The sequence below is a fragment of the Montipora capricornis genome, chromosome 13 (genome assembly GCF_036669925.1).
Source record: "Montipora capricornis isolate CH-2021 chromosome 13, ASM3666992v2, whole genome shotgun sequence".
In the NCBI taxonomy this organism is placed as follows: Eukaryota; Metazoa; Cnidaria; class Anthozoa; order Scleractinia; family Acroporidae; genus Montipora; species Montipora capricornis.
In genome coordinates this window covers 36,424,942-36,439,941 of record NC_090895.1, presented here as the reverse complement: position 1 = coordinate 36,439,941, position 15,000 = coordinate 36,424,942, and the positions used below count along the sequence as shown (strand labels likewise).

Sequence of the window (15,000 nt, the reverse complement as noted above, 5' to 3'; positions counted from 1 at the left end):
CAAAAATAAATAAACATTAGACAGTTATGTGGGCTTTATTTCATTATTTTCACTGTGGAGGGCTTCACGAATCGAATCGAATATCTGATCTGCTAATCGCCCTTTCTGGCAGTCGGAGACTGAATTATGAAGGGCGCAGCTCAACGAGGTCGGACCGAAGGAGCTGTGCTGCCGGCTAGGCGCTCGGCCCCTGACCACGACCCATGTATGACCTCGGGGCACAGCACCACAGCCTGATGAAATAGGCTGGGAGTACCGGGAGAAAAACCCTCGGAGTCAGATTGAGATCGACTGAAACTCAGCCCACATACGACCCAAGGCCAGAGTTGAACCCGGTTCACAGAGGTGGGAGGCACGGTTGATGACCACTAAACCACCCTGACTACCTCACAGTAGTTATTGTGGAATTTCTATATTGAGAAGCAAATTGCATCTGTTGTAATCTTTTTGAAATTTGGGCGACCTGAATTTGGAAAGAGTGACAAAGCATGACTCCTGTGTCCCTACTCTTTTTGAACAGTATGAAGGTTCTTTAACATGAGAGAAAAGTGGCCTGAGATGGGCCTGTTGTTTTGTAGTCCGCTGAGTAAGTCAGCTTTTTTTTCCTCAGTAACTGTAAGACCCTGAGTGGTTGGTCCAGTCCAAATAGAACTGAACTTGCATGGTACAGTGTAGTTTGATGGTCGATTACTTGTGCCAACAAGTTGGAGGCAGGCATCAAATCTTTTTCTTTTTTGAGCATCAACATTCTAACCTTTTCTGGTTTAAATATTGTTATGGTGCACACGAGTTTTTTTATTAGATATAAAGTAGATGATTGGGTGGAAGTCATTCTCCATGTCTATCACCTCTGCAAGTATACATGTGCTGAGTTTCAGACAATCTCAACGTTAATTTTAAGGGCTTTTTATCCAGGTACTCTTGTTTCCCTCTCCAATGCACACAAAACAAAATAGTTTTTACTATCAATAACCCCAGGCAAGTGGAGGAATCCACTTTGGCAAGGTGGGATTTTGCAATGAAGGGCAATCAGTACAATTGTATTGTTTGTTTCATGTTTTGTGTGTGTATCTGTGATTAATAATGTTTGCTCTTTCAGGAGGTGGAGGTGGACGTGGTGGGTTCAAAGGTGGAGCAAAAGTTGTTATTGAGCCACATAGACATGAAGGCAAGTTAAAATTAAAATCATCTTATTATCATGCTTGTCTGAATTACTAAGCTTTTGGGACATTGCATTTTTTCATCCAGTAAGACTTCAAAATGTTTGAGAACAGAGGGAGAAAGCAAGTTCTAATTGTGGAGCTCCTCTGGGGGTTAGGAATATGGGAATTTGGTTTTGAGCCTGACAGTTTTGATGTCTTGAGTTTGCTGACATCTTGGTTTTTTTGCAGGGGTGTTCATTGCCCGAGGAAAGGAAGATGCATTGGTAACAAAGAATATAGTCCCAGGAGATTCTGTGTATGGAGAAAAAAGAGTTTCAATTGAAGTAAGATTTTAGCCATTTTGGTTATCAGCATATTCCCATGAGCTTTTCTTTAGTAGGTTTTAATTTTTGTTGATTACTGAACCACTGAACTACAGCTTCCCAATATTTTTATCTTAGGAACAATGCCTTTTATGTTTCAGTTACCATAAGTATCCTTTCCAGGGCGCTAGTATCCTTCATTTCTGATCATTTACAAGTAAATCATTAGGTTATGACGTATTGGGATCAGTAATATCCATTTCTGCTCAGGTTGAAGCAGTTAAAGTTAACAGAGCCCCTTCAACCATTTTAAATAGGTAATGTTCTTGGGAGTAGCAGAATACCAGACCCTAACGTCTTGGCAAGTTGGCAGATTAAGAGACAAGGGAAACTGGAGCCCACATTAGGCTTAAGAAAAGCTCACAAAACATCAACAGTTGTTTCCTGTGATTTTCTTTTTCTTATCTGATTTAACTTGGTTACTCAACCCAATGTGCTTTTCTTTCAATTTCCCATTTAAAAGAGCAACCAAAACCAAACAATAAATAGAAAGGAATGCGAAAAACCTATTTATGGCTGAACACCAGGTCAGGATTTTTGTAAGAGAGAATATTGTTTCAACTCCTTCTGGTTTATTCACATGAAAATATAACATGAAACAGCCTAAAACAGTTGATTCCTTGAATCTAATGGTGCACTGCATTAATTTGTTCGTCAGTGGATTTTTAACAGAGACTCTCTTCCCACAAGCTAAGCATATAAAGGTTGGAGATTGTTGACTTAGTTTGTTGTTTGCTTTTAGGGTGCTGTTGAAGGAGAGAAGATTGAATACAGAGTATGGAATCCATTCCGTTCAAAGCTTGCAGCAGCTATCCTAGGTGGAATAGATAAGATTCACATGCCACCGGGGTCCAAAGTATTGTATCTTGGTGCTGCATCAGGAACCACAGTATCCCATGTTTCAGACATAGTTGGTCCGGTAAGAGACACTTCCTTTACCATGAGTTAACGCAAACTCCAAGGCAACTTAAAGCTTGTGGATATGTCCGCTTGGTGGCTTTTCACTCGTTCCCGTTGCCAACAAAAAATGCAATTTGCAAATGGAGGTTTTCTTGTTACTATTGATGTGAAGCAAACGTATTTGCAACTTGCTACATTGCCATAATCAATCAACAAATCTCGGTAAATGATCCAGCATAGTCACTTCCAATGTCGTGTTTGCAATAAACACAACATTCAGAGGCTTAACAGGAAGTCGCTGCTTTATCTAAATTGCAAGCTGCACGTAAGGCAAATTACCTCAAATGAAGTTTTGTGGAGCTTTGGAACTGCATTAGTCACTCACTGAAAAACTGTCCCTATTAACCCTTTGACACACAAACCGGCTTAAACCGGCCAGACATAGTATTTTACTCTGTCTAATGCCAGATGATTTTACTGGTCAATGGGTTAAACCAGTCACAAATTGCATGTACAAAATTAATGGGATTGAACTAGTAAGTAGGGATTCGACTTGTTATTAAAATAGCATTTTTAAAACCAGTAGGTGTTTGTTTGGTACTGGGTTACATAATATACCAGTCAATGGTATTACCTATTGTTAAGCTTAGTTGCCTTCTTTTTGTATTGTAGAAATGCACTTAACGTTCTTTCACAGTGATCAGTGATCATGTTGGTTCCTGAAATGAATGGTGATAACTTACATGTATTTACTTTAGCCGCTTAGCCCTCCTGGGGATTTCCAACTGACAAGTATATTTGTGTGCTAATAGACAGAGGAAAATCTGTGAGGAAGGAAAGAGTGACGGTTTTTAGTCTGATTAATATCTATAATGTATATTATTCTAGGATGGGCTTGTGTATGCAGTGGAGTTTTCTCACAGATCTGGGCGTGATCTTATTAATGTAGCAAAAAAGAGAACAAATGTCATACCAATAATTGAAGATGCAAGACATCCTCACAAATACAGAATGCTTGTAGGTGAGTGAACTTGGTGCTGTTTGCTTAGACAATTGAAGGGTTGTATGTATTTTCAAAATACATGGCAAATTTCCAGCAGAAAGAAGAGTTTTGATACCTGTTGTAGGCAAGCCGTTGCAACTCCCCTCATGGCATTTACCAGAAGACTGGCTGTCTGTTAGCTGTCATCCTGGTGACAGACAGACCATTAACAAAAGGTTTTTTTGTCTTTCTCTTCTCTGAAAGTGTTTCAGCCAGGTTTTAATAAGAGTACTCACCTAACTCACTTAGATTTCTCAAGTCTGCCCTCCAGCTGTGTTACACGTAGGTTTTTGACCTGAGGTCCATGTCTTACATGGAATAATGCTTTGTCTTTAGGAATGGTGGATACGATTTTTGCTGATGTAGCTCAGCCTGACCAGGCTCGTATCGTTGCCATAAATGCACACAGTTTCCTGAAAAATGGAGGACACTTTGTCATATCAATAAAGGTAGGATTACTTAGTTTGAAACATGTTAAATTGACTTCCCACAAAAAAATGTTTGTTCGTTGGATGGGTGCTTGTTTATAACTTGTCCCATGGTTGGTTCTTGAGGTTTTGAAACCTTTTTACGTTTGTATGTTATCAGTACACCCAAGTGGCTTTTCATTGAAGGACAGTTCCTGAATACAGTAAATGGTTTTATGTGGCTTGTTCTTCTTCTTTTAGGCAAATTGCATTGATTCGACAGCAGAACCTGCTGCAGTATTCGCTGGAGAAGTGAAAAAGATGCAAGCAGAAAAAATGAAACCACAGGAACAGTTAACACTAGAGCCTTATGAAAGAGACCATGCTGTAGTTGTTGGGATATACAGGTAAATAAAAACTGGATAATGCTACTAGAACATTCATTACAATATTACAGGATTAACTTTTGGTTAGGCAATCACAACATGAACCAGCAGCAGCTACATATATTTTCTCTCATCCCCCTTTGGAGTTATCATTGGTGTGAAATTAATTACTAAAAAGATGAGTTTCTGAGTTATTGAAGAAGTTGGAAATACATCGAATCAATAATTGCATCAGTGCTTCAAACTTCAAGGTGAGATTGCTGTCATTTTGAGCAGCAGCATAGAATCGATAGTCTGAGAGGCATTTTTCCTAAAAATGCAGAATAGGTTTTTGCTTTGCAAACTGGTCATTTTTAGTTTTAAGCATGATTTTGAACAAGTTTTCTGTGGTGTATGTATCATGAGACGTATTTTCTAAAAGCAAGTATGTTGTCAATCGTAGTGTTACTGATAGAAGGAAGGATATCAAGACTGGTTGGGGCAAATTTCCATGATACAATCCTTTGGATTTTATTATTCCTTTCCCCCATCTTATTGTTCTTACGTTTCACTGTTTTCATTACTGTTTTAAAGTGTGAAACAGAAGCTGTGTGTACAATTTGTGTGGCTATTTTTTGCTGAATGTATCCACCATCCCACTTGTGTATGCACTAGAAATTTCATCATCATACTTTAAATAGCCTCTGGAGGTTATAATTATGTACAGTTGTTTAGTTGTATTAAATATATTGTTGATGCTGATGTTATTCATCTTTGTTACTTTCAGACCTCCTCCGAAGAAAGATAAGCAGTAGCATTAGGTTTCCTTTGTTAAGATTTTATTGTAACTTATCATTAATTTGTTTTAAATAAAAAAATCAACAAGTCACTTCCAGACAGAGAGTTATTGTTTTATCAACTGGGTAAGGGGGGTGGCACTTAACCCTTTCAGCCCCGTGGGGTTCCCCATTGACGAGTAAAATCGTCTGGCGTTAGACAGAGTAAAATCTATAAGTGGCACTATTGGGAGTTAAAGGGTTAATGGGGACATAGTTTTTGAGTGAATCCAGCTGTTGTTAACCCTTTCAGCCCTGTGGGGTTCCCCATTGACGAGTAAAATCGTCTGGCGTTAGACACAGTAAAATCTATAAGTGGCACTATTGGGAGTTAAAGGGTTAATGGGGACATAGTTTTTGAGTGAATCCAGCTGTTGTTAACCCTTTCAGCCCCGTGGGGTTCCCCATTGACGAGTAAAATCGTCTGGCGTTAGACAGAGTAAAATCTATAAGTGGCACTATTGGGAGTTAAAGGGTTAATGGGGACATAGTTTTTGAGTGAATCTAGCTGTTGTTAATGGGGACATAGTTTTTGAGTGAATCCAGCTGTTGTTAACCCTTTCAGCCCCGTGGGGTTCCCCATTGATGAGTAAAATCGTCTGGCATTAGACAGAGTAAAATCTATAAGTGGCACTATTGGGAGTTAAAGGGTTAACTACACAAAGACAACTGCAGCTAAGAAAGCTTTTTAGTCGAAGAGCCCTTCAAAAAAGGTTGCATTGATAATTCTATGAAGTAATATTTTCAATGGAATCTGGCATCACTTCAATCAGAAGGTGCATGCACAACTAGTCCTAGTCCTCTGCCGTGCCAGTTTTTTCACCAGATGGGAACCATCCCATCATTTTTCGTAAACTGTAGCATGGAATTTTTATTTGGACATAAAATGGAACTAATGTTTTGAAAAGTGTATCAAAGGAGGGCCTTATGATGTTATAGTTTTTTTTTAAGAAAGGAAATATTTGCTTGGAAATAGTATTTTTATGCTTCTTCATCCCATTGTGTACTTTTATTTCTTTGGGAGCCTGGGACTTGGGGTGGCACTTATTGGGATTGTGCTCAATACCCCCTGAGCATAATTGTGCTTACTGTGTGACCAGGCTTTCACATGAGCGTCACTTCATTTCATCTTACCGGTGGTTAAAGACGTGCTTATTTTGCATCCCTCTTCCTCCCCTTGTCCCAGCCACTCCTTTTTATGTATAATTAGATTGCATTTATGGCGTTTTCAGTGCCCTCACCTTTACTGGGCCAAACTTTGTATAAAGGATTTGTTTGAATTGTATTTTTAAATAAATGTGGCTATGGGAACTTGCCCGGTAAACATAGCTCAGGCAAGGCAGCATTTTTTAGGTTGTGCTTATAATTTATAGGGGATGGAAAGGCATAATTACTATTTTTTAAAATCCATGCTACAGATTTTGTGTTAGAATGTTCTCATACTGTTGCATTAAAAATTTGTGAAAAGCATTGTTAACTCACTGAGTTTTTAGGCATTTACTGTTTTGGTCAGGTGATTTACCAAATATGGTTGTGAGTCAAACCAGACAAAGGAACGTTAAATAGACCACACTAATTGCAAAAAGGATGAATGTAGAGTTAAAGGAATTCGAGAAATGACAGTCACTATTTGAAGGGGTCCATAGCAATGGTTTGGTAGTTAAGAGCCACCCCACCCCCCCTTAAGTTTTAATTCAAAGGGGACCATTTTTGAGTGGATTTAGAGGTTGTTAACCCATTGACCCATAAACACTCCCCTCCCATTGACAAGTCTACTCGTCTTGTATTAGACAGAGTAAAATATATTATATGCAAGTCTCACTCCCAGGAGTCAATGGGTTTTAAAGAATAATACATTTTTTGTTACAATAAAAACAAGCATTCTCATTCGAAAGAGTGGTGCCACAGGATATCTTGAAGGTTCACTGTTGTTGTGGTCAGCTCCCATCTGTTGTTGGGTTATCGTCAGAGATGGTCAGACCTGTCTCTTTGTAGAATGTGGGATACTATTGATGGGTAGTCCAAAATAACTGAACACAAGTTTAATTTGTGTTTGTTTATTGTTTATTTATTAGTAATGTGAAGAGCTACTTCACTGACCCTCTCAACTCCATTATTCAATTCTCCTCTGTAGTCTATGAACATAATGTAACTCTTAGTTAACCTTGATAAGAACTGGAATGAAGGTGCTCTGACCAGACCTGGAAGCTAAGAAGTAATGATTGTTGTGGCATTTTGCTTGTAGTGATTTGAGCAAAATGACAACCTGGGCCCAGTTCCTCGAAAGCCGAGGATTAGCGTAGACGTTTGTTTCACGTTTTCAACTTTTTGGTGAAAGTTTCTTTTGCTTATTTTTGTTTTTCAAGATTGACGTCTTCTCATGTAAAGTTCTGCGGAAAATCTGCGTTGAACAGCATTTGGGAGTAGAGAATTGAACTGCTTGGTTTATTTTTAATCTGGGATTAGCGTTAATTGGCTTTTGAGGAACTGGGCCCTGTTGTTTTCCAGCTTGTTGACACTGAGTCTCCAAGGTGCATTTTAAGAAGATTTAGGTGAGGGTGGACCTGGAAACGAAATCTAGGTTAAAATGCACATTTCTTATGCAGTATGTAAGGCCCGGGAGGGGGTGGGGGGGGGACTTGATATATCCCTGGGTGGTGAGGTGCGGCACGGCCCCTCATACCCTGACCCTGTTTAAGACAAATATCTCTGATTTTCCTACTCTGTTTAAGACAGAATTCCGATTTTTGATACCCTGTTTAAGACATTTAACCCAGTTTAAGACAAAATTTGATAAATCGATACCCTGATTTAGACAAAAAATGATAAATTCGATACCCCGTTCAAGACAAAAATCCCGAAAAACATACCCTGGCTGGCCGCACGTCCCCATTAATCCCTTACAAGGGAGTACTTCCCCCCCCCCCCTTGGGATGTAAGGTCTGGTTATTTTTATCCCGGCAGGGGATGTCCCATACAAAACCAGGGGAGGGATGCTTGTGGTCTCACTTAGTCATATGTAGCCGTGAAGGTCTCCTTTAGGGTTGCACATGAAAAAATATAACTGTGTATATTTCCACTTTTATATTTCTTCACGGAGGTGAAAGTATTACATGATAATGTCTTTGCCATGCCAGTATTAAAAGTCACTGTATTTTTTTTAGGGGTCAAAAAAAGCCTGGGCCACAATCAGATTGGTCTCCTTTAGGGGTTAATTTAAAACTTCCGACAAGCATCCCTCCCCTTTTTATATGGGAATTCCCCCCCCCCCCCCCCCAGGATTTTTATCTTCCTTACCAATTTCATCTGACAGTTTTCTGTGAACATTTTGTACCTTTCGTGACCGCTATAATAGGCTGGGACCCTGTGGTGGGTTGGGAGGGGTTGTCCTAAAAGCCGGAATCCGGAATCACAGGTCATTGTTTTACCAATACAGAGAGTAAAAACTCCTAAACATTCCCAATTAGGCCTAAACAAACGTTGTTAGGCCTAAGGTTAGCTTTTATGAATGTTTAGGAGTTTTTACTCTCTGTATTGGTAAAACAATGACCTGTGATTCCGGATTCCGGATTCCGGATTCCGGCTTTTAAGACCACCCAGTTGGGAGGAACCTTGGCTAATAATCGGAAGCAGAAGCCCATGGGCTATGAAGCCACTCAGTTGGTAGCCTCTCATGCAGACGTCCTTAGGGTTTCGTCACGCATTTCCTCCCCAAGGACGTCTGCGTGGGAGGCTACTCAGTTGGGAGCAGGTCAATTTGTCAGGCTTATGTGTTTCCATGAAAGGAATATTTCTTTATTTGGCAAATAATGTTGGCATTTAAAACACAAGAGTTATGCTAGCATTATTGCAAACAAAAACTAAAAATCTTGATAAAAAGGGTAACATGTTTCATTCCTACAAAAATTGTTGTGCAACAAGTGGTCGAGAGTAAGTCATGTAAAGCTGTCTCCTCTTGGTCCTCTTGCCTGACACTTCACACTTAACCCCTTGACTCTTTCACGAGCTAATAAACCAAAGTTTCACTGGTTTTTCACCGAGTATAACTCCATTTTCCCCACCTTAATTTTAAGTCACATTTTGTGCAACTGGAGAGCATATTCCATGTCAACGTCCCATGAAGTGCTCTTTATGTATTCCCATATTGAGTGAAGTCTGGGATTGAGGTTATTATATAGCTTGGTTACAAAGCCCAATGTTTGACTTCACATGGCATTCTCCCATGGAGTATATACCGACTCCACCATAAATCTGCGAGCGGATTTCTTCCTTTAATTTTGCTACATTTATATAAATAGAACGATCCAAAGAGTTGTAAAATGGCTGATACCGAGGAACAGAGCCGGCGAAATGAGCTGGAAGCTGAAATGTCACGGTAAAGGCCGTTCACTTGCATAGTTCGTTCTGCTGTTGACGATAATGCGTGGCCCTTGTATGTAGTTTTGCCAAAAGTTCTCTTAACTTGTATGGGCCTATAAAATACTTGTTTTTTGGAAATATGTCTTTTATTTTCAATAATTAGTTTTCCCTGTTTTCATTTGACGCGTAATGACTTCTAGGAAGGTGTCTATCACTTGTTTTACAATACAATGACAATACAATACAATATATTACTACGGTAAGTGATGCAAAAAAAAACACACATAGTCTATCACTTGAGATGTAAGGTATTGTTAAATTTTCGACCAGGGATCTTTCTGATTGGTTTACCCTATCTTGGTCAATATCTCTTGCACCATATGACCTAATATGGAAAGTGATTGCATCATTTGGTGCCAAGCTAAAAAATTAAATTTGGGTTTAATTTCAAAGTGTCCAAGCATTCAGAATTTTATGAAAATTTCATGAAACAACATTATTACAGTCGAACCTCGACTATCGGGACTCGTTGGGACTAGAGGAAATAGTCCGGATAATCGAGGGTCCGGATAATTGAGAATATGAATATTAATGAGGAACAAAAACTGATTACATTAAGAAAGCGACATTTAATCGTGAAACAAAACATTTGCAAATCGTTTGAAAAACAATATGGTCTACACCTTCGCTGACTGTTGTGAAGACCTGTACAGGTGTCGGCAAACGTCATGATCTTTTCCTTGCTCTTGAGGATATCCAATATCTGCCGTTTACTAATACCATATTCAGCTGACAAATTGGTTCCGTTTTCTTCTTTCTCTAATCGCAAAATTATAGCCTGTTTATCTTTTGTCGACAGAACAGATCGCTTACGCTTCAAGGACATGATGATGAATAAACATTTGTGACGTAGTATAGCTTGTTTGCTGAACGAGCCAATAGAGCGTGAAATTTCACTTAGCAACAAAGCAACTCTAAGCCAATCAGAACTCATTCGAAAGTTCTGCATTAGTTACGACATGTGCGAGCGCTGCTTTATTTTGCTTTTTGAAAGCGAAACAAACTCACCTTTACTTAACTCTTCAACTCTGTAGTTTTAAAAAGAATATGGCTACGGATCTTGATCATGACTAATAAATATTCATGACAAAATTGGGACCAGAGAAAAAGTCCGGATAATCGAGGTTCGACTGTATTCCATTTGTGCTTGTTGGATATGAGACTGGTTATAGCCAACTCAGTGCTACGCTCTTCATTGGCTATTTACCATCTCATATCCAATGTGCAATCATGGAATAAAAATATTTTTAATTGTATTTTTTCAGATTTGAACAAGAAATAGCAGAACACCCCCTTGCAAGACCAGTGATAGCAACAAATACTTTTCATATGGCTTCCAAAGCAATTGAAAATGCACCAAAACCCACTGTTCAGGAACATATGGGAAACCATTTCACGCCAAGACCTTTGTTACAGTCTCAAAACCGTGCAGCTCATAATCTACGACCTCCACTTGCTCAAGGACCTTTAAATCGGGTTCCTCCGCCCATGCAGGTCCAAATGCAACATCCTGTTCGTGTCCCTCCAAATCAGTTACCTCCTCCCCCAATACCATCAAATATGAACCTTCCGCCTGGAATCCCTCAAATGGTGCCTCAGATGGTCCATAACCAGGCCCTTCCAGTGGCTCCTGGGGGTATGCCTATGGTACCAGTGCCAATGCCTATGGGATTACCTGGGATGCCTGTGGCTGGAACAGTTCCAGCGTCAGTCCCAGTAATAACAGCTGAGGAGCAAAGGGAATGGGAATCAACGTATACACAAGGAGCAGCAGCTGCAGCAGAGGTCAAAGAGAAAAAGAAGAAAGAAAAAAAGTTTATAAGAGTTGCTGGAGACACCGTGTGGGAAGATAACTCGCTATCTGAATGGGAACAGGGTAAATATATTTTGTGATCATTCCATCTGTGTGTCTTATTGCCCTTTTTGAGGAATTTTAATGTGATGTCAGTGGCTTGAGGGTAGCCCAGAGTCCTGGCATTGCTTTGTGGGAATTACTTTTTTGCTTATTCAGTACTAGTAAACTTGAGGTTGGAAATTCTCTGCCTGATTCCTAAACTACCAGTAAATGTCAATGAAGGCCAAAAGGCTTTAGAATCCCAATATTTATGGTTATAAGTACAAACTTAAGTCTGATCCTGTGTTTAACAAGTCTAAATTTCTGGGCAACTTAAATTTGTTGGCAAATATATCGCTCATTGTTATTTTAATTAAATAAAGAACCTTTTTATACTGTCTCACTGTTACAAAAACCATTTTATTATACAAGCACCAATGAAATACCAAGTGAGCTTTCATGCAAAAACATGATATCTTCATATGTGAAGATAACATGTTACTTTCACATATGGTTACATATGAAAATCACACCTTTCTATGCCTTTTGTGAAATGATTTATTTCATTGGTGTTTGTATAATAAATAGAATATTACATGGCCGCTTGGAGATACGAAATTTCTCTTCTCATGTTGAAAAATATTTCACTTGTGCTCTGTGCTCACTTCTGAAATATTTTTCGACACTCAAAGAGAAATGTTGTATCTCCATGTGACCATGTAATATCCTCTATGTAATAAAATTTATATTATAGCTTGTAGCGGTATTTCTTGTTTACAAATATTGACATCACATTTCTTTTGATATTTAAATTGTCAACCATGGAACAAAAGAAGTCATTGTTTCAACAGCCAATTAGGTTCTGGTTGGCATATTAACAATAAGTGGTGACGACATGAGAATTACACTTTAACCATTGACAAGCATTTTCATTGTGATTCACTGGCTACCTGTGGAAGTGCAAATACTGTTTAAGATAATTCTCCTTGTCTGGAAATCACTTCATGGTTGTGCCCCGTATTACATTACGTCCTTGTAAATGTTCGTGTTCCTGCTCGGAATCTTCATTCCTCAGGTCGCTCTCTCTCCTGGAACCACCTTCTCGCCCAAGAACTGTTCTTTATGGTGAACGCTCTTTTGCTCACGCTGTGCCGAAATTCTGGAACTCCCTTCCTGAGAACATAAAATCTGTTAACAGGCTGAGACCTTTTTTATTTGTAAATACTTGTATTAATTGATTATTGACACCAGTTTATGATTTTTTTTTCTCCTTGTATGTGCATTGAGATTTTTTAAATGCACTCTAAGAACCTTTATTATTATTATTATTATTATTATTATTATTATTATTGTTATTATTAACTTAATTGAGGAAAAAAAAAGAATCATTTCCTGCTCTGAATCGAGTTGTTTAGAGAAGTGCTGGCATTTATCCCTGGTCAAGTGTGGCTAAAATTTGTAGATTTTCATGGTTTTCACTCGCTTCTCTTTAGTGCTAAGCATTCTTCCAATGACTCAACCTTGTTTGATGAACAACACTGTTTCAGGCTAAAATGCTGATTTTTCTTTCAGATGACTTCAGAGTATTTTGTGGTGACCTAGGCAATGAAGTTACGGATGAAATTCTGACAAGAACATTTGCAAAGTATCCCTCTCTGCTGAGAGCTAAAGTTGTGCGGGACAAGAAGAGCAACAAAAGCAAGGGCTATGGTTTTCTAAGTTTCAAAGATCCAAGTGATTTTGCAAAAGCCATGCGAGAAATGAATGGTGAGTCCATCGTGTAGATCGCCTGTGAGCAATTAGACTGCAAGCAGTCGCTCTTTTGCTCTAGAATTGTTGAAACAAATGTGTAGGTTGAACTTTTAGTGGCTGAAACTGTGGGTCGCAAATACTGCAGGCATTGGTTTAAATGCCCGCAGTATTTGTGACCTGCAGTTTCAGCCGTTTTGAAATGTTTGTTTCAATGATTTAGAGCAAAAGAGAGACTGCTGGCAGTATAGTGAGCAATCTCTCTCGCCCATAAGGGAGGAAGAAGAAGCTTACTGGCAGGCTGTTCTGTAGATATACTAATCATATTGACAGTGATTTTGTATTAATAAAAGGGATTTATCCCATAACCTCTGACACGGACCAAATCAGCTACCTCATTTCAAATCTCTCGCGGTTAAGATTCTTTGTGTATTGCATTTGCATTAGAATGTAGCATTCACAGTTAAATGATAAGGAAATACCTGAAACAAAACGTGAGCCAATTTGGTGTATTGACTGACATCAAATTTTAATGTATCTGTAATATTAATTTTTATCTACTTCTTGAAAACCAATAGCTGTATGGGTTTTTACAATGGGGAGCCATAGGTGTGCAATTTGTATGATGGTACCAACTAACCTGTGAACTGGATCATTCAGTATTTACAGGAGAACATTGAGATCTTTTTTCAGTATGTGTTCCGAATTAATGCAGTCCCCAGAACAACTCTTTGATCAGGCATCTTCAATGAACACCTTCATTTGTACTGAAAACTAACTTGTTTCTAATTGAGGACTAGACCTCAATTATTCAAAGAATGAGCAATCTCTTTTTTTTTTTTAGGCAAATATGTTGGCAATCGACCAATCAAACTGAGAAAAAGCACATGGAAAGATCGAAATATTGAAATTGCCAAGAAGAAGCAAAAGGAAAAGAAACGCTTGGGATACAGATAACAATGCTTGCTGTTCCAAGTGATGGAAGGGAAATAGGAATTCCTTCCTTGAATACTGGTGAATGTCACACTTGCAGCTGGCCACAAGGAAGTGTTTCCTTTTGGTCATAATTACTATTCATCAGTTCTCAAGTGATGTATCCTTCAATGTTTATAAGAGCCTTGTGCTACACGACCTGAGACAGCACAATTATCTTCTTTAGGAGGAACTGTAAATAACCAGCAAAACTTTTGGAATGTTTATGACGAGAATGGATACTCCAAAATAAGGTGAGACACTTTGTGACACATGCATAGGTTCAACATTTGGTTACTTGGCAATACCTGACAACCCGCTTTGGCAAAGAAACTACACTCCGTTTACACAGAGAATAACTGCTGGGTTAGGAACTGATCTCTAGTGATTAGGGTTAAACGCTGACTTGAAATGGTTAGCTTTCATTCATTTTGTTTTGTGATACTCTTTTGTCACAGATTCTTTTAAACTTTAATAGGGTGCGTTCGATTGACCCTATTCCGGAATAAGAATGCTTGGAGTGATGATTTAAAACTGTATTTTTGGCGCTTTGAAGCAACGAGGATAATGAAGATATGTTTAAAATAGCATTTTAGTGGAAGTTTGACAATTTTAATGTGAATATCCGTAAAAACGAAGGACTTCTATCTTCTATTCCACGTATTCCTATTCCGGAATACGGTCAATCGAACGCCCCCCTTAATAAAACTTTATTAAGATCGTTAAGTACTTTATATACACAAAACTAAGCATCTCACCTTATTTTGGAGTATCCATTCTGGCCACAACCCTTTAGGAATTGATTCCTTTGAAGTCTTACTCTAGTAATAAACATGGACCGACATTTCAAAGTCTCTTTTTCTCATGGACTTCTGTTTCTTACTTTTTTTTATGACAGCCCTCATTGCATTTCCTTGTTATTTATGTGGTTAGACTAATATAATTATTAAA

The 15,000-nt window shown here is 38.7% G+C and overlaps 2 protein-coding genes across 2 annotated transcripts in view; both read left to right on the top strand.

The window, feature by feature from the left end:
- The window catches only part of LOC138029254 (rRNA 2'-O-methyltransferase fibrillarin-like), a 7,401-nt gene extending 2,267 nt beyond the window's left edge, over positions 1-5,134 (top strand). The window contains exons 4-10 of the mRNA XM_068876968.1: positions 1,100-1,168; positions 1,392-1,486; positions 2,268-2,444; positions 3,314-3,446; positions 3,804-3,916; positions 4,136-4,281; positions 5,027-5,134. Coding sequence (XP_068733069.1) covers positions 1,100-1,168; positions 1,392-1,486; positions 2,268-2,444; positions 3,314-3,446; positions 3,804-3,916; positions 4,136-4,281; positions 5,027-5,054 — 761 coding nt within the window. The 3' untranslated portion in view covers positions 5,055-5,134. The remainder of the gene's footprint in view (positions 1-1,099; positions 1,169-1,391; positions 1,487-2,267; positions 2,445-3,313; positions 3,447-3,803; positions 3,917-4,135; positions 4,282-5,026) is intronic.
- A 4,141-nt stretch (positions 5,135-9,275) lies between these two features.
- On the top strand, positions 9,276-14,893 carry LOC138028375 (RNA-binding protein 42-like). Its single transcript, XM_068875893.1, has 4 exons — positions 9,276-9,450; positions 10,760-11,370; positions 12,901-13,095; positions 13,922-14,893. The coding sequence occupies exons 1-4, from the start codon at positions 9,395-9,397 to the stop codon at positions 14,032-14,034; spliced, it is 975 nt and encodes a 324-aa protein (XP_068731994.1). The 5' UTR covers positions 9,276-9,394; the 3' UTR covers positions 14,035-14,893.
- The last annotated feature ends 107 nt before the right edge of the window (positions 14,894-15,000 follow it).